Raw genomic sequence first — 25,683 nt, forward strand, 5'->3', positions numbered from 1 at the left:
AAAAGGAAAATTTCTCAAACTGATAATATTCATCTATGAAAAATATACACTTAACACCTTAGTTAATGGTATAACATTGCCTTATTCCCAAGATCAAGAACAAAATAAGGATTTGCACTCTCACCATTTTTATTCAATATTGTACTGGAGGGTCTAGTCTATGAAATCAGGCAAGGAAAAGAAATAAAAATCATCCAGAAAGGAAAAAATAAAAATATTTTTATTTGCAGATGACATGATTATGTATGAGGAAAATCCAATGAAATACATACACACACCACACACGCAAACACACACACAAACTTACTAAAAGAAATAAGTGAGCTTATCAAGGTTTCAGGATATAAGGTTAATATAAAAAACTATTATAATTCTATACAATAGCAAAGGACATTGGAAATAAAAACTACAATGATAACAGTACCGTCTACAGTAGCATAAAAAATGTGAAATACATGATGATAATCTAATAAAATATGTGAAACATCTATACAGAGAAAATTACAAAACATCGCATAAAGAAAATCCATGAGTTGAACAAATCAGTATTTTAAAGAATTCAATTTCCCCCAATTATCTATAGATTCAGTGAAATCACATTCAAAATTTCAAAAAGTTTTTTTAGAAATTGACAAGCCAATTCAAAAATTAAGACGGAAATGCAAAGACATAGATTAACCAAAACAACATTGAAGAACTACCTCCATGTGATTTCAAGATATATTATAAAACTACCGAATCCAAAATATCGTAATGGTGTTATGCACGAAGAATACACAAATAGATCGATGGAACAGAATAGAGTCCAGAAATAGACCCAGACGTGTATGCATAATTGTTGACAAAAGTGCAAAGGCAATGTAGTGAAGAAAGAATAGTCTTTTCAGCAAATGTTGCAGAAGCAATTGAATATCCACATGCAAAAAGGAAAAGAAAAAGAACTTCCATACATCCATACGTGACTTACAAATTATCCCCCCAGAAGTTAAAGATTCCCACGTAAAATCTGAAACTATAAAATGTCTAGGAGAAAACATAGCAGAAAAATTTTTGTGACCTTGAGTTAGGCAACAAGTTCTTAGAAACAGGAAAATGGACTTCACTGAAGACTGGCAGGGGGGCTTGGAACAAGCTAGGTGAAAAAAAATATACATAGAGAATTAAAACTTTTGCTATCAAGGTGTCAAGCAGCTGGGCCCCAGTCTCTGCTAAGGAGTTCTGCACTTTAGCTAGTAACAGGAAGTCCTCAGGGCTTTTATGGTTTGCACCTAAGTGACGAAGTATAGCTTAATTTTCAGAAGAAAATTCAAAGGTCTTCTCCTTTTCTTCCAGAGCCTTCACATTCACTGTACTGTCAATAGGTTTGCCTTCTTCTGACATATACTGAATGCAGTTAAAATGCAGTTTTCAGCAAAAACAGCTCCTCTTTGTATATATGCACAGGTGCCTGAAGAATACATCTGGAAAGCAGCTCCCTGGAGTCTAAACCTGCAGGCAGGGAGAAAAACAAATTTAGATTTACTGCCACCTTGTGTCAGGCACTTAGCCTTGTCTTAAAGCTTCAAGTCCGCAATAAACGTGAGAAGGAAAATGTAAGAGAAGATCTGAATGGGTAAACGGGCAAGTCCCTGTGTGAGAGAGCTGGGGAGAGATATTCAGAAATTCCCCAAGCTTCTTTCCAGCAAGAAGAGGACGTTGCGTGGAATGTGGCAGTAACTTCACTAGTAGGTTCAGCAAAGAATAGGAAACTTACAAGTGGGGCATCAAAGGAGAACCATCCTCCCAGAGCCATGAGTAGTTGGGTTTCTTCAGAGACAACCCCATCCAGAATGGGAAACTGGAATGGGCGATTGCTTGCTGGATGAATTCCTGTGGGAAGTCATGTTTCTGAGTTGATGAAAGAGTCGATGTGGACTTTTTAAATTAGATTCACAAAACGAAAGAACCCAAAGAGCTCTTAGACATCCTCCTGATGGCTTTACAGAAATGTCTACTGGAGCCTAGAGATACTTCATAACCTGTCCATCCAAGGTCATGCACGTAACCAGTGGCCAGCCTAGGCTAGAAAACAGGTACATATTCTGATTCTCAAGGAGGGCCTTAACCTGACCTATTTCCCTGTAAACCAATATTCCAGCCCAACACACGTCCATTAAAAACTCACCAGATCATCTGAGCTATTAATCTTCAGCATGTGGGCGTCCAAAGACAAGCAATTCTCCCGGCTTTTTTCCCAATTAAATGGGCCAGAGGAAAATTGGTAACAGTTTTCTTCATGCCAGAGCCAGTCTTGGGGACAAGGACCTGGGAAATGTAATATACTTAATTAGTGAGTTATGCCTGAGTGAAAATATTTCTACAATTCTTAAATCAATTCACCTCTCAGGACTCTCACATGCTACCACCTCTTCTTAATTAGAATTATACCCAGACTCTGCAAATACCTAAATAGCCTAGGGTCTTTATTGCTCCCTTTTCTGCAGAAAAAAGAAATGAAGCATTCTGATTTTAGAAAACTCAATTAAAAAGCAAGACTGTTAAAAAGCAAGGCTTGAGCTGGGATGTAATTTTAGAATCTGATCTATTTTTTAAAAATTACGTTTGGAATCATGGAAGTGAGAGTTGGGGGGATGAATATGTAATAGGTATTCTGCTACTAAAAAAGATATGCTTATATATTTTAAAACTTCAGGTCTTTGAATGATGGATTTGGGTTTAGATACTGTGCCTCCTGATTCTGGACATGTAGCCCTATGTGGCTCTTGAGTACTTGAGGTACGGCTGGTCTGCATTGAGATGATGTTCTGTAAGTGTAAAATATACCCCTGATTTTGAAAACATACTATGAAAAAAAGAATATAAAATATCCCATTAATAATATTTATACTGATTAGTGTCAAAATAATATTTCAAGTATATTGGGTTAAATATGTCATTAAAATTAATTTCATCTGTTTATTTTTCATGTTTACTGTGATTAGTAGGAAATTTAATGTTGCATATGTGGCACACACTGTATTTCTTTTGGACAGAACTGTTCTAGGGAGAACAGTATATTGGTGCAAAGAGAGCGTCTCAATTTAAATAAGATTTCAGAAAGTAGGGGAAAGTTTTCAGCAGAAAGTTCCCAGAGAGTCCAAAAAACTCAACTCAGGGCTTAGACAATAGGCAAGATATGTGTTTTACAGATATTTTAAACGATCCCCAAATCCTCTTTCTCCTCCCCCTTCTTCTCCCCTTCATCATCATCATCCCTTCCATGTGTTACTAACACTTGGAATCTCTTTACTGGGGAACAAAGCCCTTTGTTCTATGCTGTGACCAAAAAAAAAAAAAAAAAAACAAACCTCAAATCCTAGAGCAAGGCAACATTTTAATTTCAATTTTCATTGTGGCATAAAACCATCAGATAATTTTGTAAGAATAGGCTTTATCAGAGAGGACAAAGTAGAAGGGACTGAACTATGAATGAAGAAAGTGAATGAGGAAGGCTATACATAAGCCCGGATTGAAAGCAAAGAATGCAAGCTTCCTAACTTATTAATTTGCCTAGTCCTGTCTTACTGTGTCAAAGGAAAGAGTATATTGGTTTTCCTGAACTAAAAGAAAGGTCTAGGTAGGTTTTCCAAGCCACGAAAAAGTGAAAAAGATGAATGTTAAAATGTGGCATTCAAACCACCTGTATGTCCTTTAATTATTATTATTTTTTTATTTAACAAACACAATAACCACTGTGTTAACCAACGTGCCAAAAATGGTTGGCAGTCATTTTTATGTATTGGCTCATTTAATCCTCATAACCACAGTATGTAAGAGTTAGGTTAATTTTCTTCATTTGAAAGATAGAGAAAATGGGACTTTGAACACGAGCAGTCTAACGCTAGCATCTGTGTGTTTCATCACTATATTACACTACCTCTCAAACTCCTGAGTTTGAATTAACTGAGGAAATATTTCTTGATGCCCCCTCAAGATATTTTGATACAGGGTTTTGGGGTAAATCTGGAACTTGCCACTTTTAACAAGCTACTTAGGTGATAATTTCGTACACGAAGGGTTGAGAACCACCACTAATTCAGGTGGTGAATTTTAATGTAGTCTGTTACTTTGAAGACTCTGTATCTTTCTAGCTGGCTGACCTCAAGCAAGTCACATATGCCAATTTCTCAGCGTCTTGCCCTCTTCATACATATACCGAGGACCACAGACTGGTTAGTAAGAAAGATAAAACTTGTCTCAAACTTGAGAAAACTGGCATAATTTTTTTTGCATAGTATTTTATTATTAATGTTTTTCAGAATCTTCTCAAAGCTGCTTAATGGACAGCCGTGCTTTATTTGACATCTCTACTAATTGGCTTTTATCTGACACTGCCAAGGAATGAAAACACGTTACTTGGTGTATCTGCTACAAGAGACATATCACCTTTTATTTTTGATTAGCTGTCCACACTTGGCATCTCTGGGATACGAGCCTGAACAATCCTGACATAATTTTACTCCCATACAACTGATAAAAACAAGCCTAATTTCACAGCCCCACCTGTGAAATAAACCATTTTTGGTATGTAGCTATGTCTGCTTATATAAACATTCCTGTCCTTGATATATTAGCCTCCTTCCTTTAAGCCTTCTTTGAGATGGTTTTATGTCCTAAACAGCTCTTTCCTTAAAGAGATTCAATACATGTTTGACACTTGCTAAAAAATCAGCTTGTCTATAAACGTCTGCTAATTTTGGAAATTTAAATAACCCTGTACATACTGAAGGGATTTATAAACTGCAAAACTTTATACAAAACTACTTATCGTTATTATCATTTAACTTCCCTGGGTTTCCTCTATAAAATAAATGGATGGGTACCTATAAACTGTTCCTTTATCATCTTTATTCAACAAAACTACGTGGTTGAGATTAAGGTGAGCTGTACAAGCAAGAAGCTGCAGAAATCTCTGTTTATTAGTGACAGCTAGTTACTAATGCCAAGAAAGCAATGTACCACTGAAAGGGACTCTATTTCCCACTTTCAAATTCTCCCCATGATTAAAAGCACATACCTGATTTAATTATACGTTGTAGAAAAACTATACTAACTGTACAGGTCACTTCTGTAATATTGAGTTCACATTATTATCTCCATGTTATAAATGTTTCTATCTGCCTCCTAGATCCTGAGTGTACCTAATCAGCTGAGATCAACTCAGTTCTTCTCATATACATTGACTTCCTGGGTCTCATAACTTTGTCTAATTTGAAGTATCTACTTAACACAAGCCAGCTCACCTCTATTGATTCAGTTTACATGGATGCAGTACACTTTATGAGAAACAGTCCCATAGAATAATGCTAATGAAGAGGAAGGGGTCCCCAGGACCAAGAAGACCCTTAGGAAAAGAAATCAATGATTAAGATACCTTGGAATGGAAAGAGAGAAGAATCTGTGCAAAGGGTAAAGGTGAGGGATTTCTTCCAGAAAAATCTCAAAACCAGAAAGTTATAAAGAAAGAGAAGCTCTTGTGAGGCAGGAAAACTTAAATCCACCAAAAAGTATGGTTGATTGAATCAGATTAACTCAAGAATTTGGCACGGGATAGGGTGAGGATGACAAAAAGAGAGGACTTCTGGTGTAGAACATGATGAACAAAAAAGGATACATATATCAATATGCCAATTTTGTGCCTAGAGATATTTCCAAAAAATGTTAAGATTTACAGAGAAGTCTCTCTTCACCCCTCCCTCCCTCATACCTGAATAGTTTGCTGCTTTTTTCAGAGCTTCTTGGAGATTCAGGTTCTGGTGATGAAGTTCCATTAGTTTCTTGGATTTTTCATCCAGCTTGTGGGCAAGGGTTTCTATCATTTCTTTGAGTTCCCTTTGTGACTCCTGGGAAGATTTTTCTGTCTGGGGCTGGGCTGAAATCTGTCCCTCCAGGATATCTTCCTGGTGAGTAAGGTTTGCTTGCTGTTGCTTTAGATCAGACACCTGGGATACTAAATCAGAACTGAATTAAGACTCCATTTCCAACCCCAGTAAAAATTCCTCCACAGGATTTGGAGGAAATCAAAGAACTAAATCAAACCATTTTTTTTGACAACAGACTGCTTCAAAATGACCCAAATTTATTCAGGAATTACAGATTTGGAAATTACTTGATATTTATGCAATATTTTTTTAATGTGAGGAACTGTCACAGATACTTGTGATTTAAAAAAATAAGACAGGATTTTACTCGTTGTTGAGAGTTACACACAAGTTAAAAGGAATCACGGGATAAGTCTTATACGAGTGGCATAAATAAAATATAGACGATCTAAGATAGTCAGACACAAACCGGACTCAGTGACTATTAGTAGCACTTGTCATTAATGACTTACTCTAATTGTGTCTTAATTCCTCTGCCCTTTCTCTACCCTTCCACATTTCCTGATTTTAGTTAAAAACTGTGACACTCACCCCGTTTTTGAGAAACCCTCCCACGGAATTTTTTTAAGCTGCTAACACAAGAGTCTGAAAACATATTTTTCAGTTTTAGTTTGTTATTTTTTTTGTTTGGTTTTGGTTTTTTTGTTCTGCTTTTTTAGGAAGGGTGGAGATGAAAGGAAAGTTGTGAAATCAAGCAGGCAGCAAATGTTAAGGGTTCAATATCTCAGTTCTAGAAGGTTGACGGTTCAGTACAAAGTAGACCTCTTGGGTTGAAAGCCAGATTTGACCCTGTTGCAGAGTGGTCCAAGCCTCAGAGGAAGACTCTTCCAATGACTATCTCTGAGTCAAGGGCTCTTCTCCCAGATCAGTAGGAAAAGTTTTATAGATTGAAAGTGTTCATAGATTGAAAACGTAAGTTGTTTGAGACCTTAAACAACCGAGAAACAAATTAGCACTTCAAAGGCCTTAGTAACCTGGATTCTAGGGCTCTAGAGAGCCTAGGATTCTAGAGATGAATAACTCAGATCTGTGACCTAAATACACAGGTGTATTAGATGGACAATCAACGCCATTTTCCTTCTTTCTTAGCCATTTTCATGGTTCCTTTCATTTCTTTTCCTCTCAACATCCCCTCTTTCCTAAATGGCCATATTATAAATTTGAAGAATGTTTTGTTTTGAATGTTTTTTTTATGAAGACTGTATTTCTGGGTTCTTAACTTTAAATTGGTATTTAATCATCTCTATTAAAACTCAGCATGAACTAAATGAAGTTTCTTTTACTTTTGGGCCCCTTGGGTGACCTTGTGGATTAGTAACTTCAAATTATTTTCTTCCTCATTATTCTGAGGTTTAAATAGGCTTTATCCATGAAGTTATGAAAACAGAACCAAACAAAAACCTACCATTCATAATCTTCATCCCATGCCTCAATCTATTTGAGGGAAGAGCACAATATACCCATTCATCTTCCCACTCACTCTTAAAACAATTTGCCTAAAATGTATCTAAATGAAGGCTGTTTATAGCTGTTATGAAACCAACAAATAAACCATGTTTATAAGTTCTCATTTTTTGTTCTCCATCTTTTCCCGGCTTCAGCACTTACATTGGATTATCAGCAATATAACCGTCACCAGTAATCCCAGACAAAGGATCCCTAGAACCATAGCAGCAGGGTACCACCTCCGAGAGGAAAGAAAACGAAGACCTAAAGTGACAGAGGATAGATTCAGAAAGACAAAAGTGATGGAGGCAAGGGATCAAACAATTCTTTGAGTACTGTCTGTACCTGGTGCTTTGCATTACTGACCTCTAGTATTCCCAATGGATTTGCAAATAATTCATTATTCACATGTACAGATGCGAACTATGTACAGTTAAAGAATTTAAGTAATTTACCTATGGTCATGCAGCTAGCAACTCTAGGAGCCAGGATTCCATACCAGATATTTGACTCCAAATCTAGAATCTAAAGTTTATGCTTTGTCTGCTGTCCCCACAGTGAGTCTTCAAGAAACTCTCAGCCCAGCTTGGTTAGATTAACTTCCTCCACAGGGTAGAGAGCCTGATGTTTTTAATAGGGACCATGTGTCTGTACGTGCACGTGTGCACGCACACACACACGCTCGCATGCACGTGTGCACACACACGCGTGCAAACACATGCACATACGCACACACGCATGTGCACACGCACACACAGTTATAAGTAACATACCATAAACGAATATCAGATATCAAGCAAATAAGCCTTTAGTCAGTTAACCAACTGAGAAAACCTCAAAGAACTAATACATAATTTTGTGCCATTCAATTTTTATTTGGAACTGGGGTTATTGACCAAAGAAAAATAGGAATGAAATCTCAATATTCCCTTGATTCATATTAACATCATGTCGTATACTCACACCAGCTGTGGCCTTCTTGTTACAAGAGAAAAATTCACCATTATTATAAAAATAAATCAATCATGTAGCTCACAGGTGTACGAATATCTTATTATGAGGTCCACCACTTAAAAAGCACAGATATTACTGGTTCAGTGGGAAAACATTTCATGTAATGGATTTGGACTCCTCACCTTGCTGGATAAACAAATAAGACACTGATAATGTTATCCTCTATATGCAAACAAGGAAACTGACCATTCAGAGACTTGCCTAAGATCACACAAATGTTAAGATCCAAATATAGGTCTTTAATCCAATTGTCAGTAGCTATGTGACTTAGAACGTCACATCACAAAACTTCCAGCATGAAGGTATGATGATTCCAATCAATCAGTGGTCAAATATATTCACAGAGTTCTCACGTGTCAGAAGCACTCCTAATAGACTCTACAGATGACCCAAACAAAATAGAAATTTTGACAGGAAGCAATGTGGTTTATTCTCTGATTCAAAAGTTATTAAGCTCCCAGAAATGTGTATAGCAACTTGGCAGAAAAGAAGTTGAAGACAGTTACGTGTCTTGCAAATAATTGCCCAATCCTAGCCTTGGAGGCAAATATCTGAGTAAATCTTTCAATCAACGTTTCTCTCTGGTCAATGTTCATTCCGTCTTATAGATCAATCCTAGCTCTACCACTTACTAGCCACATAAAATTGGGTAATTTAGTTAATCCTCCCAGTCCCTAGTTAGTCCTCTGTAAAAGGGAGATAAGATTAGTCCTAATCTCAAGGTGTGAAGATTTAGAGAAATAATGCATGTAAAGTGAATATCATAGAAAATAGCCTATAGCAAATGTTCAATAAAAGTTAGTTATCACCCTCTACTACAGCATCATTCATACCAAGTTAGTTTATTCGTCAACATCATCTTCGTTATCACCATTACATCTGACTTGTTTTTCCTTTAAGTAAGTGCTATTAACTCTTTAATATTTTCCCACATTCAGGTGTTGTAGTCTTCTAATCCTCTATTCAGTTAGTTTACATTTCTAACCTAATTCTGTCCCTGTACATATTTATCCACCCCTAGTACCTTTGTCTCTCTCTCCATTTGGCTTCTGATCCAGTTGACCCTTCATACTCTGGCTCTTCAGGTCAGCAAAAGTCATTTCCAAATTTATTCCAAGAATGAGAGAGTGAAGCAGCCGAGGACTTCTACAAAGTAAAAATGTGTGAGCTCCTGCTGGAGTGTTTAAATAGCTACTGATATCTAGTACAATGACTCAGTCATTGGTAGGAGGAAGGAGAGGCTTTGCTTCATACTGGGAACTTGGCTGACGCAAACTCTTGGGTTATGTCTATTGCAGGAGGGGAAAGTGGTGATTCTGATAGTGTTTCAGGATATTTCACTAAGTAATTTATGAAAGGGAAAACTGTATTTTCCATGAGCATTAGAGGAGAGGAATTTGCACCCACGCTGCAGATATGGAAACTGAAATTTAAAAGGGTAATTCACAGTAAATTTGTGGAAGAGTGTGCACTAGACCAGATTACTTGATGCCAATATCCATATTTGTTTATTTCGCTGTAGCGGACTATCTCTATACTGAGTCTTTCATACGTCTCGCATTTTCCTTTTTAGTTCTGACTTTTTTTCATCAGCTATAGACTTAGGAATTTGGGGATTAATCACTTAGGACTCTTATCTCTCTAGCCATGATAACCTAGGCAATTTTAGAACTTAGTTAGGAGTGCTATTTCGTACAATGGCGTATAACATAGCAGCAGAGAGAACTTTGGGGCCAGATGGAGATTGTTTCATATCCTTCCTTTGCTATTCCCTTGGTCTCTAATCTTGGGGAATGTCTTTGGCTATACATTAGGACATTATAATGTCCACTTGATACTGTTGATAATGCTGCTATAGGTGTCCAAATGAGATATTGGGTGAAAATGCTAAGCTTTGTACTTCAAACATAATAAGAAATCAATAAATGGTAGTTATTAATATTAGCAGTAGTAATACTCAACACAGTGGAATTGCTCATCAAAGAACACATTTTATATGTCTGCCTTGAGTCACAAAGACTTCTATGGGAACCCAGTAAAGATACTATATGTATTCATTGATAGAATTCTCACCTATTTTTCCCTCACAACCTCATAACCAGAAAAAAAAATCTTGTTGCAGTTATACATGCTTTTAAAAAAAAATCCTTATCTATTAGAGATATCTTCTGAAGTATTTATGGGCAAAAATGATATGATAGCTAGTATATGCTTTAAACTATACCAGGAGAAAAATAAAAAGAAGGGAATACATAAAAGATTGGAGAAAAATATGTAAATAAACAAAATCTAGGAAACTATTAGGAAAATGAATAGTTTTCACTAGTAATTTTTCACCAAAATGAAAGCCTAATTAGGACTCCGTTTCTCTCCTCCTCCCTAAATTTTTTTTATTCCCCTTTTCTGTGCAGGGTATCTGAGGCCAAACTGAAAATAGTTGATCATTTAAAGTGCTACTCTATGAGACAGATCACAAAGGAGGCTCAGCAACTCGCAAATATATCCTAGTCCAATCAGCTTGTAACAAATCAGTGTTTCTTACCTTTATCCCTCAAGCCCCACACCACCTCCCTTGATTGTGAGTGCCAGGAAGCAATATTAGATACATAACTGCATTTGCCATGGGGACTTTCACATAAATAGGATCTCAGGAAATTATTTTAATGATGATTAATAAATACTGAAATGATACCACAGTGAAGTGGACACTTTATCATTTCCCACAGCGACGCTATTTCAGATGCCATCAATATTCTAGTGGATTAAGATGAGACATATAGGTACCCTTGTTGAGGAAATGGACATGACACATATTTCTTGTGAGCCCATCACATCCTCATAGCTTTTTATAGGAAGAAGTATCTCAGAAGGATGCATGTGAGTATGTAGTTAAAATACCCAAAGAAAGGGGCTTCCCTGGTGGCGCAGTGGTTGAGAGTCCACCTGCCGATGCAGGGGACACGGGTTCGTGCCCTGGTCCGGGAAGATCCCACATGCCGCGGGGCGGCTGTGCCCGTGAGCCATGGCCGTTGAGCCTGCGCGTCCGGAGCCTGTGCTCCGCGACGGGAGAGGCCACAACAGTGAGAAGGCCCGCGTAACGCAAAAAAAAAAAAAAAAAAAAAATACCCAAAGAAAGACACAAGACCAGAAAGAAATACATTCCTTACAGAAGGCCTAAGATTGAGCTAGATCGCCCAGATCTCTGATATTCACCTCCACACTTCACCCATGAGACCCAGGAGGGCATAATCATCCGTTGTCCTTTGGGTCAACACTCACAGGAATCTCCCTAAGCAGTCCAGGACTTGGTGGTGAGCTCTACAAGTCCTATACTTCCTTCAAACACAACTTTTTTTTTTCTTTAAAAAATCCTCTCACCTTAGCACCTACAGGTCGGATTGTCATCATCAGTTTCTTTTTCTCCCCTCATTTTATACACTCTAACATGCACTGTATTGATTTTCAACTTCATTAATGTTATTCCATTTCTCCAACTAAATTATAAGCCCTTTAAAAGTAAGGATAGATCCCCTTCTATTAAGGAAATCTCATTCTTTTCTACCACCCTAGCATACCATACTAATTGTGCCAATATTCTACAGACAGTTGACAGTTAACACGAGATTCTTAATTGTGAAGACATCCCCAGCATAAACTGGATGTTTAAACTACAAAGAAATCTAAGAAAAATCTATCTCAATTCTTTTATTTTGAGAAAGTGGAACTAAAGTCCCCCAAATTTAAGTGGGTTACTGAATATCTCTTTTCTACCTGATGCTAGACAAGAACTCAGTTCACTGTTCTTTCAATTATGCCAGATCATGAAAGACATAGGTGACTTCTTCTAAGTGATACTATAAACGCAGTGTGAATCTCTCTCAAAGGATTCAGTGAGAGACTTTTCAGATCACCAAGGCAGAGCATATCCACTTCATAGTAGACTTTAAATGTGGTATGCAGTAGAGGATACCCACATCAGGGGCACCCTCAAATCTTTTCTTGATGTCCCTCCAAACAGAAGCTCATGCAGAAGTGCTACAACACGGACAGTGTGAAAACTAGACCAGTCACCATCTTCTGGGTGATCTAGCCCCTCAACATGGCCATATTTTGCTGTTCTATTTGCTATTTGCTACTCTATTTGCTATTTGCTATTCTAGCCTGTAGGTTTTAAGCTATTCCTCTCTTTTTTTATTGTGGTAAAACTTACATAACATAAAATTTTTACCATTTTAGCCATTTTTAGGTGTACAGTTTCATGGCATTAAACACATTCACATTGTTGTGCAACCATCACCTCTATCCATCTCCAGAACGTTTTTCATCTTCTCCAACGGAAACTCTGTATCCATTAAACAAGAACTCCTATGACGGTTGATTTTATGCGTCAACTTGACTGGGTCACAACGTGCCCAGATGTTTGGTCAAACATTCTTCTGAGTGTTTCTGCAGGGGCGTTTTTGGATGAGATTACCATTTTAATCAGTAGAATAAAGCAGATTTCTCCCCATGTGAGTGGGTTTCATCCAATCGGTTGAAAGCCTGAACAGAACAAAAAACTACCGTTTCTCCAAAAAAGAAAAAAATTCTCCAGGAGACAGCCTTTGGACTGGGACTGCACCACTGGCTCTCCTAGGTCTTGAGTCTGCCAGCCCACACTACAGATTTGGACTTGCCAGCCTCCATAATTAAATGAGTCAATTACTTATAATAAATCCCTTTCTCTCTATATATACAAATTCTATTGTTTTCATTTCCCTGGAAAACCCTGACTAATACAACTCCCCATTCCTTTGTCCTCCCAGATCCTGGAAACCACCATCCTGCTTTCTGCCTCTGTGAATTTGACTACAGCAGGGACCTCATACCAGTGAAAGCATATGGTATTTGTCCTTTTGTGTCTGACCTATTTCACTTGGCATAATATCTTTAAGGTTCATCCATGTTGTGGTATGTGTCAGAATTTCCTTCCTTTTTAAGGCTGAATAATATACCACTGCATAGGTATACCACATTTTCTTTATCCATTCATTCACTGGGGGACATTTGGGTTTCTTCTGTTTTTGAAACACCCATGGGAATAATTTCTACAATTTTTACGTGGCAGATAGCTGGACAGACTTGACAGACCTTAAGTGGTTCTCATTATCCCTGCTTGTGTAATCTCCTCCTCTTGCGTGTGGGTGGGATCTGTGGCTTGGAGTGCAGCAGAGGTGATGTAATGTCCGTGATCACATATATGTGGTTACATAAGGTGTAGAGCCTATATCTCACTAAAGTATGGATCTCTCCCTGTGCGCTCCCTCTCCCTCTCTCTCTCTCCCTGGTTGTATTTAAAGAAACAGCTTACATGAATCTTACAGCCACAGAGAAATGAATTCTGCCTAGGGAAGCCCAGAAATGAATCCTTCCCCAGTGAAGCCTTTAGATGAGAATACAACCCAGCAGACACCTGGATGGTAGCCTTGTGAGACCTTAAGCAAGGGACCCAAATTAGCTGTGCCACACTTCTGACCCGCAGATACTGTGAGATAAAGATGTGTGTCATTTTACACTGCTGCTTACGTAATTTGTGGTAATGTGTTACATGGTATATATATAAAGTTAATAATCTTAATCCTCCTGTTTTGTAAAATTCCTTAAATCTAATCCTATCACTGACTTTCAGTGCCTCTGAGGTTCCCACTCAATACTTAAGCTGCTTACACAAAATGAAAAAAAAAAAATCTAGGACTTCCCTGGCAGTCCAGCGGTTAAGATTCTGAGCTCCCACTGCAGGGGTACAGATTCTATCCATAGTCTGGGAGCTAAATCCCACATGTCGTGTGGTATGGCCAAAAAAAAACAGGCTGCAATCATGGTTCATAAAGTCGAGACACTATTATTTTATGTCTTCCTAGTGGAGCTTCCAGTAGATGGAAGATAAAACTGGTTTCTCCTGGCGTATTATCTATTTTTGAAGCCATGGCTGTGGTCCAACCCACTGTCAGCTCTTCATAGCTCACTCTTGCTGTCTCAGAGGAATAAAAGTCCTAGCCTCTATTTCACTGAAGCACAGAGAGGAAGGGAACCTGCAGTGAGTCACCTGACCTAGGCAAGGTCAAAAGGAGAATAATCAAAGGAACCAGAAGTAAGAAATTCTTTCGCCCCACTTGTTATCACTGTTGTATAACAATTCCCTGAAGCATAGGTGAAAAGGCTTTGGTACAGTGCCCTCCATTGGTTCCACTGCATGTTCTTAACAACCTGGGTACAAGCTAATAATTCACAAGCGTAATGGAGCCACAAGACTGTGTAGGGTTGTAATGAGTTCATGCCCCTCTACCTCAGCACCTGCCCTTCCAGGGTGGACCTCTTCAGTCTTCCCACCCTAATCCTCTCTCCTGTCTCATCATTCCCTACACGGATGCTTTGATAGGGACTGAGCTCAGAGCTAAAACTGCCACAAGGCATAATCACTTCCATTAGGATAAACAAGAAGTTCTCTTTCTCCTGGGAATAATCCAGTGGAGGGAGGGGTGGGGGGAGGGCAAGGGGCAGTAGTAATTCTAAGAAAGAAAAGTAACAGGAAGGTCATGAACAGAATTCCATTTTGTTCTAACCTGTTAGAAAGCTGGAGGGCAAACACATGGCAGAAAAGTGCAATTGGGGGAAAAAAGTAATGTTAATGGGCAAACCTGTTCATGCAGGTGAAGGCTGGCATGACTGGGAGAAGAGAGGGCCAGGATACCAAGGGGAAATACTCCAGAACGGGAATGCTAGGACAGCTAAAACAAGGTCATGGTGACAATACACACGAGAGGCAGGAGGACATCAGTTACTAGCATATTGAAGGGAAAAGTTACTGTTAAAATTGAGTGGAAATCAAGGCAATCTTAGTTAACACTTACAAAATACTTGTTATATCAGGACTAGAATATGTATTTCATACACATTAACATAGTTAATCTCTATAAGTGTATGAAGTAACATTATTTTATCCATTTTATATAGGATGGAACTGAGCCAACAGAGAGATGTAATAACTTGCCTAAGATCCCACACCTAATAAGTGACCAAGTAAGTATTGTATTTAATCCCAGACAACCAAGCTGGATTCTTAGCCATGATGCCCTACTGCCTGTCTGACAAGAGAAAGAGAAGGGCAAGGTTAATGATGCTATATGAACATGTACATGACACTCTGACTAGAAATATTCCAATCAAAATGCCTTCATGATGCAACATAAAGCAACATCTAGGGCAGATCCAGTGGGCATTCCACTCCTATTTAATGAATGGGAACACTGAGAACTGAAGAAACTATATAATAATTTAGTGGAGGGTTTAGATTAGAATTCTGCTCTCTTACCCTGTAAAATACCTCCTACCTGGCCCAATTCTCTGCTAAAATTTGGAAAGTACTCTTACATTTACAAATATAATGTAGTGTTCGTTTATTTTTGGAAATGAATGATTTTGAATCACCAGTATCATACCAGATTTTTCTCTCACTATTTGATTTCCTTAGCTAAGAAATAAAATTAAGTTTATATTCTCCATTCTCATATCACATTGTTATGCGGTGGGCGGGCTTTTAGAATCAACCCCACCCAACGGTCTCCCCTCAACAACTCAGTAAAATCAGATTTTCAGAGTTAGTATCTGAAAGTTGTTTTTTTCCCAATGTTTATAAGATAGATCACTGTAAGCAAATGTCCAATTTTCTTATGAAAGACTTTGTATTTAAAAAATTTTAATACTTTGTATTAATTAAAAGATTACTGGCCTAAGCATGCATCGTTTATACAGCATTCATTTGTTCCTATAGAGATGCGTCTTTACAAAGTTTCTATGTCCTTTCCATGTGTGCTTATTTCTGCTCTGACTTTACATTATATGAGAGAGACAGAGAGAGCGTGAGAGAGATATATAGATCTTGAATCTTGTTTAAAAATGTCTCGAACTATTTCAATGGGAATTGAAGCCAGGGTGGAGGGTTATTTCATGGACAGCACATAGAAATTCTAATCTCCCCACCTGCTTTCTCCAAAGATGCTATAGCTTTCCAGTTCATTTGGCAACCTCTCAGCCCTACTCCAGTGTCTAGGAATAAATGACCCAGAACCAGGAGAGTTGATTATCAACATAGTGAAGGGGAGGCCTGCATACTGAAGGGGAGAGCAAGACAGGCGGGCTGATCACACGGAGAGGGGAGTGAATGGAGATTGGCAGGGTGACTTTCAACTGGCAACAGTCACCCTGGAGTGCTTGGGTGAAGAACCAAGAATATTACTCCTTTTCTGATGGAGAAGGGAACTTATGTGGTCGCCCTCAACGTGCCTTTGATCCTCCTTCAAGTCCAGTTTCCCAGCACTGCCTAGAAAAATATCTAATTCACAGGGCTGATGTGTCCTTCCTGAACGTCTTCTTTTTGGAGGCAGTGTGAGAAATTTAAAGACATCTAGAAAGGGCTAAGAGTAGAATGGAAGAAGAGAAGACACAGGGAAGCAAACGTGGAGACCTTAAAACCAGGAATAGAAATAGAGAAAGAAGCTAGGATGAAAGGAGAGAGAAAAACCACAGAAAATAACAGCCCGAGGGAGTAAGAGAAGAGAAAGAGAGAGGAGGAAAAACCAATTTATTGCTGAGAAGAGTTTCTCTCCTTAGGTCCTCTAGGTCAAGAAGTCAGACATGGCACAGAGCATGGAAAGGAGGCAACGAACGCCCAGTGCGTGACCTGGAGAAGTAGGAGTCCAGCCCGATGCGAGTGCAATCCCGAGCCCTGATGGCTTCTGCCCTGGTATATTTCATCCAGGTGAGTTGTGAAAACGCAGACATAAGACCTCTGTTTGTTTCTTTGTTTCTCAGATAAATCAACTCTCAGAAGAACCTGGAGGGAAATGAATGAGGGGGGAGACATTTATAGAACCAAAGGGATGGTAGGGAAAAGAATAACTAGAATGTTCCCTTAGTATTATAGGGTTACATATAGTGCATGTGTGACTAATGACATCAGTGAAAAGAAGGACATATATACTAGTAGGAGAGCAATGACAATTTAGAAGTGTCTCATGTATATTTCTCTCTTTTAACATCTCTTCACCTATCCCTCAAAACCCCAAGTAAGTTACTGGGAATTCCCTGGTGGTCCAGTGGTTAGGACTCCACACTTCCACTGCAGGGGGCATGGGTTCGATCCCTGGGCAGAGAACTAAGGTCCCACAAGCTGCGTGGCATGGCCAAAAAAAAAAAAAAAAAAAAAACCAAGTAAATTATTAAAACCAAGCACATAATTCCCCTAGTGTTTCCCATATCAGCCCTAATACTACGCTAGCAGTTTAGGTGCCTCTGGATAAGAGATAAGTTGAGAAAGAAAACTCTTTTAAAATACTTTGCACTTTTTATTTCTCCCCACTAAGAAGCAGAAGATTCTGAGTAACTCATTAGCTGAGAAAGAGTCATTGGACTGAGGAATTCTGGATCACTTTCAAGGGGACGTTTACACAGATATGAAATCTATTAAGAAGAAAAGCAAATGAAGAAATGGGCTGGTTTCAGATTCCTGAACAGCTCCTAACAGAGAGGGTGCTACTTTACTTCCTAAACACCAGTTAACGGAATGTCTGAAACCATAGCCTTTTCTTGCTTTTTCTTGTATTTTCTTTTTACTGCTTCTTCTCCTCCTTGTCGTTCCCTTCCTTTCTTTTCTCGTTTCTTCTCTTTTTGCAACAGGCCTGAAAAGAGGCGTTTTATCGGCTGAGCACTTTAGGCTTTTTTTAAACTTTAGTCAAGAAAACAAAGCGAAGTACCAGGGGTGGGTTGAGGAAACACATACTTTGTCATCCTTAGTGGCCAATTATTTTAAATTAAAACAAAACCAGGAGTTTCTCAAATGTCTTCTGCAGAGACCAGCTGTTTGTTCTTTTACAAATCCTTTTCACCCAATGTCATATGCAGGTGTGTCCCCTGCCTGCCTCCACCCTCCCCACAAACTCCCAATAAGTACAAATTCTTGCCTCTTTTTAGAGTAACTTTGTGGCCTTTGTTGTTGATTTCCTGAAATATCAAGTCATCCAAGTTATTGGAAGAGAGAGACAGTTTCTAGAACAGAAGTTTACCTAGGGAGGTTTTTGAAGGAGAAAGTCAACTGAAATATAAGGTAAAAGAAGGAGTGGGACATTCCTTTTTTGGGAGTAGAAGGGACCTGACAGCAATGTCAACAGCTGTTAGAGCAGACTTGTCCCTGGTTCTAGTGATTCATTCCACACGTGTACATGGGAGAGTCTGATCTGAATTCTGGCCAATTCAATAGGTGTATGCAGTCGGTCATGTTACTCAAACCTCTATGCCTTAGTCTCTTAACGTTTCAAAATAATGTACCCACCAGCATGGTTATTGTGATGAAATGTTATGAAATCTTAAAAATTCTTAGCAATCTGGCTGGCATAGAGTAGCTATTCAATCAGTAAGTTTTCCCCCTCCCTTTCCCCTCTTCTTCTCTTGTACGGTGAGTTATTGATGTACAGAGGGAATAAAGAAGAGCGGTGGGGTTGAATTCAATTTTTAACTGATAGGGAATTAGGAGAACAAGAACTGTATCCGAGAGACAGATCAGGAAATTTCTAGGACAAACAAATTGGTATAAATGCTGCCTCTCATTCACAGAGGCGGTGATGCTCACCCACCACCACAAAACCAAAACAGATTAGGTATTTGCTCTTCCAGGTTTTCCCACTGTGAATTTAATAAAGATCAGGTAGAGGAGAGATGAAAACCGTCCTAAACATGACTGACCCCATGACCTTGTCCTTGTATTTGCCCTGCTGTCACCAACTGACCTGACAGCGCAGTCATGAGGGATGACTCATAGACTGCTGAGCACAGCAGATGAGACCATTTCCCTGTCTGAGATTGTTTCCCTTCCTACAGCTTCCTTGGGCAAGATGTGAGGAGAACTGTGTCAATCCTGAACAGTAAGTATCTGAGAGTCCACACTGGGAGGAAAGCGAGACAGACAAAAACATCAACACCCAAAACAGGGTCAAAATGTCATTAGATATCTCTGACTTCCCTTATTTCTACTTAAATGGCATCAACCCACTGATCTCAAAGACAGGTTATCCAAAAACAGGTGTTCGTGTCATCCTAAGTACTCAAGATAACACTGCTGATGGTGTTTTTCCAAAGCCAATCTTCCTGTCAAAACAGCAGACTTAATCTCAGTTTATACAGTCACGGTGACTTGCAAAAGATTTTCTTTCCCAAGCCTCTCAGAGAGTCACCGAGACAGACAGGATTCACTACTGACACGCAGATATACTTGGGTGATTGCCAACGCAGCACCGCCGTTTCAAATCTGCAAAGCGTTTCCTATTTTTCAGGGCATGTTAATATTTATTGCAGACTTCATTTAGCTATAACTTTGAGGTAGTTATCCCTCAATCTAAACCTGTCACAATTAGGTCCTATGTAGACACAGAGGACACAAAGATAAAAAGGGAAGAGATTCCTTCCTCTTGGAGGTAAACTATTTAAGAAAGCAGGGACAATTTGAATGAAAAGACTTACTTAGGCTGAAGGAAAACACACATTTAGCCACAGGAAGAGTTTCCCCACAGCCAAGTCTGTTAAACCCAAAGGAAATGGTGATGGCCTTGGTTACTTGCCACGAGCTCTCTGCGGTTTTAGACACCTACCACCATAGGAGGGTTATTTTTAATAGAATCAGAATTGTAACATTGTAGAACTGGAAGGGGCTTTGAACAAACGGAGAATGTGAGAACACCTAGAGACACTGTTCAGTGAAAAAGAAAACTGTATGATCTACAACTGTGCAAACAGAGAGGATATAGAAGTGGATTTCAACAGATCACTAGATCATAAAGTAGTAAATGTATTCATCTTCAGTGACAAACAGATATTTTCCTTCCCGTCCCCTTCACACTCCCCAGTTTATCCCACACTCCTTCTCCCTTGCCATCCATATTTTCTTCATTCTATAGAGAAACTTGATAATTGCCCTAGTTCATTCAGAATATTTAATTAGCTTTTGTCATGAGGAAGTTGGTTTCTACATTTTCTCCCCCCTCCTTGTTTGGCCTCAAGGGATATGCTTATCTGTTTTGATCCTGGATGTGAACATTTAAAGCCCTTTTTACGGTGGGAGTTTTTATGGTTTTATGGTGGCCCTTTTTTGTTTTTTCTGCTTTTTATTTTTTTCTTGGAGTATAGTTGATTTACAGTGTTGTGATGTTGTGCTAGTTTCTGATGTATAGCAAAGTGATTCAAATATATATATATATATTCTTTTTCATATTCTTTTCCATTATGGATAATTACAGGATATTGTGTATAGTTCCCTGAGCTATATAGTAGGACCTTGTTGTTTATATGGTGCCCCTTTTTGCAACAACTTGCAAAACATAAATTACAAACTATCACGCTTATAACTGAAATTTTCTTTATGTTTAAATTTTATTGACCTCAAATACATACAAACCTTAACTTTCACATTTATTTCCACTCTTTGTAAACTTGCATTGAAAGTTCTTTCTTGGTAATTGTCATCAAAACTGTTTACAATGGTCATGGTTACAGGTTCTATTAACATTATTTTCATGATCACTAGTTTAGTCCATCTCATAATGACTTACACAACGCCATGTATAGTATAAATCACTACTGAAGGCATCCCATTTCATAATAGATTCAGCTGGTTACATCGAAGTTAATATAACCTGTGATGCTTTTATTATAACAAGGTATCATACATTGTAACTTGTATTTCTGATTCTGGAATTATAACAGGCATTGACTATATTTTTATTGCAAACAAACCTTTATTCTTTCTCCATAGTTGCCTGACCACAGATTGGGTACATCTCTGGTATATATGGTAAGTTTCAGCTATATTACCCAGAAAGATGTTTAAAAGGGAGTTTTTCTCAGGGGTATTACTTTTATTTATTTATTTTAGTTTTTAAATATATTGACAGCAGAAAAGAAACTGAGACATCCAGCCTATTTCCTAGCATCTCGTGGAGTAAAGCTTCTTTACCCCGTCACTAACCTGTGTGACAATATACCAGGATTTCCTATTTCAATACCATCTCCTGGGCCAACATCGACGGATTATTGTGTACTTTCTCAGGGTCAGCTCTAGAGAAAGCCACAGAGAGGAGATTACTTCAGTAAAAATTAGCCCCTCCAAACCACATTTAAATCTGTCATGAATTGCTCTAGTGAACTGACTTAGTCTTGCTGGCAAAATAAGGAAGCATATACGTGAAGAGAAAACCTGGGAATTAAAATCTGATAGTCGTTCTATAAAATACTCAAACAAAAATCAAAATGGAGACACTGAAGACTGATTACGCCAAAGTTGGGAAAAACGCCAGACCACAGAGCTCTCACTGCTCGGTGGGGTCCTTACAGGTTGCTGGTGGTCATTGGGGCGCTGCTTCTCCTGTGTGGCCTCACTTCTATGTGCTTCCGCTGTTGTCTGGGTCACCAGCAAAATGGGGAAGACGAGGGCCGGCCACCCTATGAAGTGACGGTCATCGCTTTTGACCAGGACAACACGCTCCAGAGCACGATCACTTGTGAGTACACGGACGTAGGACGTGGGAGGTGAACCCAGGTTTAAACGATCGCTTAGGACAGTGCAACGGTGTAAAAACATTCATCAAATAGCGTTAAAGATTCTAAAACTTAGGGCAGCTTTAATTTCCCAAAGCCTGATGGTGCAGTGACCTGGTCTCCCATGGATGCTGTAGTTTCAGTTTTTGGTCAGATAATGGAGTGAAGAAAGAAATGGAATGTTGGAGACAATATTGGAAATGTCTTACAGGAAGAATTCCCAAGTTTATAAATAATTATTTCGATAAAACCATTTGAAGCTCTGAACATATCCCTTTTTTGAAAATGTCTTAGATTTTTGTGAAAATGTACGCTTTCTATTATCTATACTAATTTTTTTTTTATCTTTAGAGAAATGAGCTGTGTGTACTTTCTTTATTCACCAGGTCTTAAACCATTAGATATTAAACCCAACACTGGATGATCATAAAACACCTTCCTTTATTTCCCTCTGTTCTCTTCTTTGCATTACATTCTTTGCTAAAATTGGAGAGTGAATACAAGGCAGAACAGCAGGCCTTGTGATATTTATACCCTGTGATAAATTATACCCTGTGATTATACCCTGTGATATTTATTTTGAAAAGAGAGAACACTATAGCACGTTGTTCACCTATCCTGCTTTTCTTTTCTCACTGTCATTTTGGGGAAAAGATAAGTAGGCAGAAACAACTATTTCTAAGGAGTCTGCAACTTAAGTGTGTTGGTATAAAGGGGTCCAAATCCGTAAAGGGAAAAGGACAGGGTTGTGAGATATGGGAGCCCACTTTAGAATTGGAGGAATCCAGAGAAGATGGGATCTCCTAGCAAAGAGTGAAGCTGGTTTCTGAACAAGCTTCACAGGATTTTCTTAATATCTGTGGCCAAGAGTGATGATGAATTTGGACACTTGTTTAAAATGAAAGGGGATTGCGTGTGCCATAAGTCTCTGATTTCTGTGGACGCCGCGTTTACTTGAGCTCTAGTCCTTCTTTCCTCTCCAGCCCTGCAGTCAGTGTTTGGCCCTGCGGCTCGAAGAATCCTGGCTGTGGCTCACTCCCCCAGCTCCCTGAGCCAGCTGCCGTCCTCCCTGGACACCCTCCCAGGGTATGAAGAAGCTCTTCACATGACTCGCTTCACTGTTTCCAGGTGTGGCCAGAAAGCACCTGATCTACCCCCAGTGCCAGAAGAAAAGCAGCTGTCCCCAACGGCAAAGGAGTCGCCTCCAATCGAACACTGTTCTAATTGATGGAAACTCTGGTTTCATCAACGGGCTGGGGGTTTCCCCAGAGCTGGTAGCGATTCACAGACAAATGGAACATTTTTTACCCCCTAACTTTCAGAAGGCTTAGGATGGCCATCTAAACAACATTCAGTGGCAAAGATGGATTCCAACCCAGACACGTAGATTTTCTGCTATGGCATGCTCTAGTCGAGAACTCTTCTTTATCCAGTGGCCACAATTTGCAATTAACCTGTAGCAATGCTGATTACTACTGAACAGGAAAGCATCAAAGGTATCTTGCATTCCTTCAGCTATTGAGTTCCTTTCCCCATAGGATGCTGCAAGTTGCTGGTTTCTCTACCAGCGAACAGATTATGTACACTTGTGGAGAAAGACCAGCCCGCAGGCACAGCCAGAGACATTCATGCACTGAATTCACACATGCTTCCTCTCAAGAAAGCACTCAATTTTACGCTAAATGACAATGATAATTTTGTACGTCACGTAATGCCTCACTGGACATCCAGAATCCAGGGGTGGGATTGCAGGCCTGGGTTCAGAGGACGCAGCCGAGTGTTGAAGGGCCAAATATCAAGGTCTTTCTTTCACTCTGGTTCTACCCACCAGCAGTAGGGGAAACCGCATAGAATGCAGTAACAGTTCTGTTCATTTTTTAGTTCCTCTGCCCTGCAAACATACGCGCACACACGGAGGCACGCAAGCATATACACACGCACGCTTTTCTAACTCTGAAAGAATAGTGCCGCTCTGCTTCTTTCCTCTTTCCTGCTTTGACCAGATGTCTCTACAGTAGTGACAAACACTTGCTTCTAGTGGTGGTCTTCACTGCCACCTAGTGGAGCCATGGTAGAAATGCATTCTCCTGTGGGAGCCCGTCTGCGCACCTCTCTGGTTTTTGGAGCACTAACTGGGTGGGAAACTTCCCAGGGCACGATCATACTGTGTAGTGCTAAGCTGTCCACATAACATACTACCTCCAAAATGTACTGTTATTGGAAAATTTAGGAAGTGAAGTGTATTTGGGGAAATACTGCTTGCCAGTGACCTTAGAAAAGTCATTGAACTCTCAGGCACAGTTTTCTCATCCATAAATTAGGAGATATAACACTTCCAAGGATTGTTGTGAAGATCAAATAAGCTATATGTAGATGACAAGATTTGTAAATTATTATACACGTGCATTAGTTACTCTTACTCTTTTTTTTTTTTTTTTTTTGCGGTACGCGGGCCTCTCACCGTTGTGGCCTCTCCCATTGCGGAGCACAGGCTCCGGACGCGCAGGCTCAGCGGCCATGGCTCACGGGTCCATGGGGATCTTCCCAGACCGGGACACGAACCCATGGCCCCTGCATCGGCAGGCAGACTCTCAACCACTGCGCCACCAGGAAAACCCTACTCTTACTCTTGACAACTAATTTTCATTGGCCTGCTACGACTCTACTGAAAATTATGTTCTGATTTGTCCTTTTGCCAGCCAGCCTGCTATGTTATTGCCAAGTCACACCTGATGTAGCTTTATTTCATCAATAAATATTTGTTGATTGAGGTAAACAGCTGAAGACATGTGATTCCTCTTGATATATCCTGTGTAGAGGTAAGAAATATTTGAGAAAAATTTATTAGGCAATTAGGTCCATTTCTCAGGGAGCAATACAGACCCAGGGATGGCTGATTAACGCACCACCTCATTAAATACTTTCTTGGGATGCTCACTCAGCCAGGAGGGAAAATGTTCTAAGCGAGTATAACCTGCTGGTGATCTGAATTTATTCTGAGTCACTTAAGACATTGCCTCTGGAAATCGTTAATGCATGAATTTGTTAATAGCCCACGAGGGGACCTTGTTTTGCCACTGCCAAATGAATCTCTTCATTATTACATATTCCATGAAATATTCTAGGCCCTTTCATTTTTCAAAATACTACAGTCTTAAAGAAGTTAAAATGTCCTTGGGTATAACAAGATCTTGAAAGAAATCCTGCCTGTAAGGATCTTATTTTAAAGAGATCTCTCCGCCTCACTTTCCCCTCCCCCTTGCCCTCTCCTCACACAGTCAGCTTAGCATTACATCATAAGCAATCAGCAGCCACTTGGTTTCACTTCTTTTTTTTTTGTTTAACATCTTTATTGGAGTATAGTTGCTTTACAATGGTGTGTTAGTTTCTGCTTTATAACAAAGTGAATCAGTTATACATATACATATGTTCCCATCTCTCTTCCCTCTTGCGTCTCCCTCCCTCCCACCCTCCCTATCCCTCCCCTCTAGGTGGTCACAGAGCACCGAGCTGATCTTTATCTACTCAGACGAAGACGTCTGTTCATCAGCTCAGTCCTTTTCACCATTGTTCTCAGTTTTAACTCCTTTTAACTTTCCTCATATCCATCCTTCAATCTTTAACCGTTGGTTCAGTGATGCTAACTGATTTCTCCCCAAAGCCTACATCCCTGAGTAGTGCT

At 39.3% G+C, this 25,683-nt stretch overlaps 2 protein-coding genes across 3 annotated transcripts; one reads left to right on the forward strand and one right to left on the reverse strand.

The window, feature by feature from the left end:
- Positions 1-205: 205 nt before the first annotated feature.
- Positions 206-9,547, reverse strand: OLR1 (oxidized low density lipoprotein receptor 1). Of its 2 annotated transcripts, XM_027093331.1 has the most exons (6): positions 9,406-9,546; positions 7,530-7,631; positions 5,747-5,989; positions 2,165-2,304; positions 1,754-1,869; positions 206-1,488 (listed from the first exon to the last, which is right to left on the reverse strand). In XM_027093331.1, exons 1-6 carry the CDS (start codon positions 9,479-9,481, stop codon positions 1,344-1,346), a joined length of 822 nt encoding a protein of 273 aa, XP_026949132.1. In that variant the 5' UTR covers positions 9,482-9,546; the 3' UTR covers positions 206-1,343. The 2 variants fall into 2 exon arrangements, with proteins under 2 accessions (XP_026949132.1, XP_026949133.1); XM_027093332.1 differs by lacking the exon at positions 7,530-7,631 and having other exon boundaries at positions 9,406-9,547.
- Positions 9,548-17,124: 7,577 nt separating this feature from the next.
- TMEM52B (transmembrane protein 52B) lies at positions 17,125-23,247 on the forward strand. Its single transcript, XM_027093128.1, has 5 exons — positions 17,125-17,178; positions 19,293-19,336; positions 21,220-21,258; positions 21,798-21,964; positions 22,985-23,247. The coding sequence occupies exons 1-5, from the start codon at positions 17,125-17,127 to the stop codon at positions 23,227-23,229; spliced, it is 549 nt and encodes a 182-aa protein (XP_026948929.1). The 3' UTR covers positions 23,230-23,247.
- Positions 23,248-25,683: the final 2,436 nt, after the last annotated feature.

This window comes from Aethalodelphis obliquidens, unplaced genomic scaffold (genome assembly GCF_003676395.1).
Source record: "Aethalodelphis obliquidens isolate GAN/ISIS:26980383/991018 unplaced genomic scaffold, ASM367639v1 scaffold83, whole genome shotgun sequence".
Classification (NCBI taxonomy): Eukaryota; Metazoa; Chordata; class Mammalia; order Artiodactyla; family Delphinidae; genus Aethalodelphis; species Aethalodelphis obliquidens.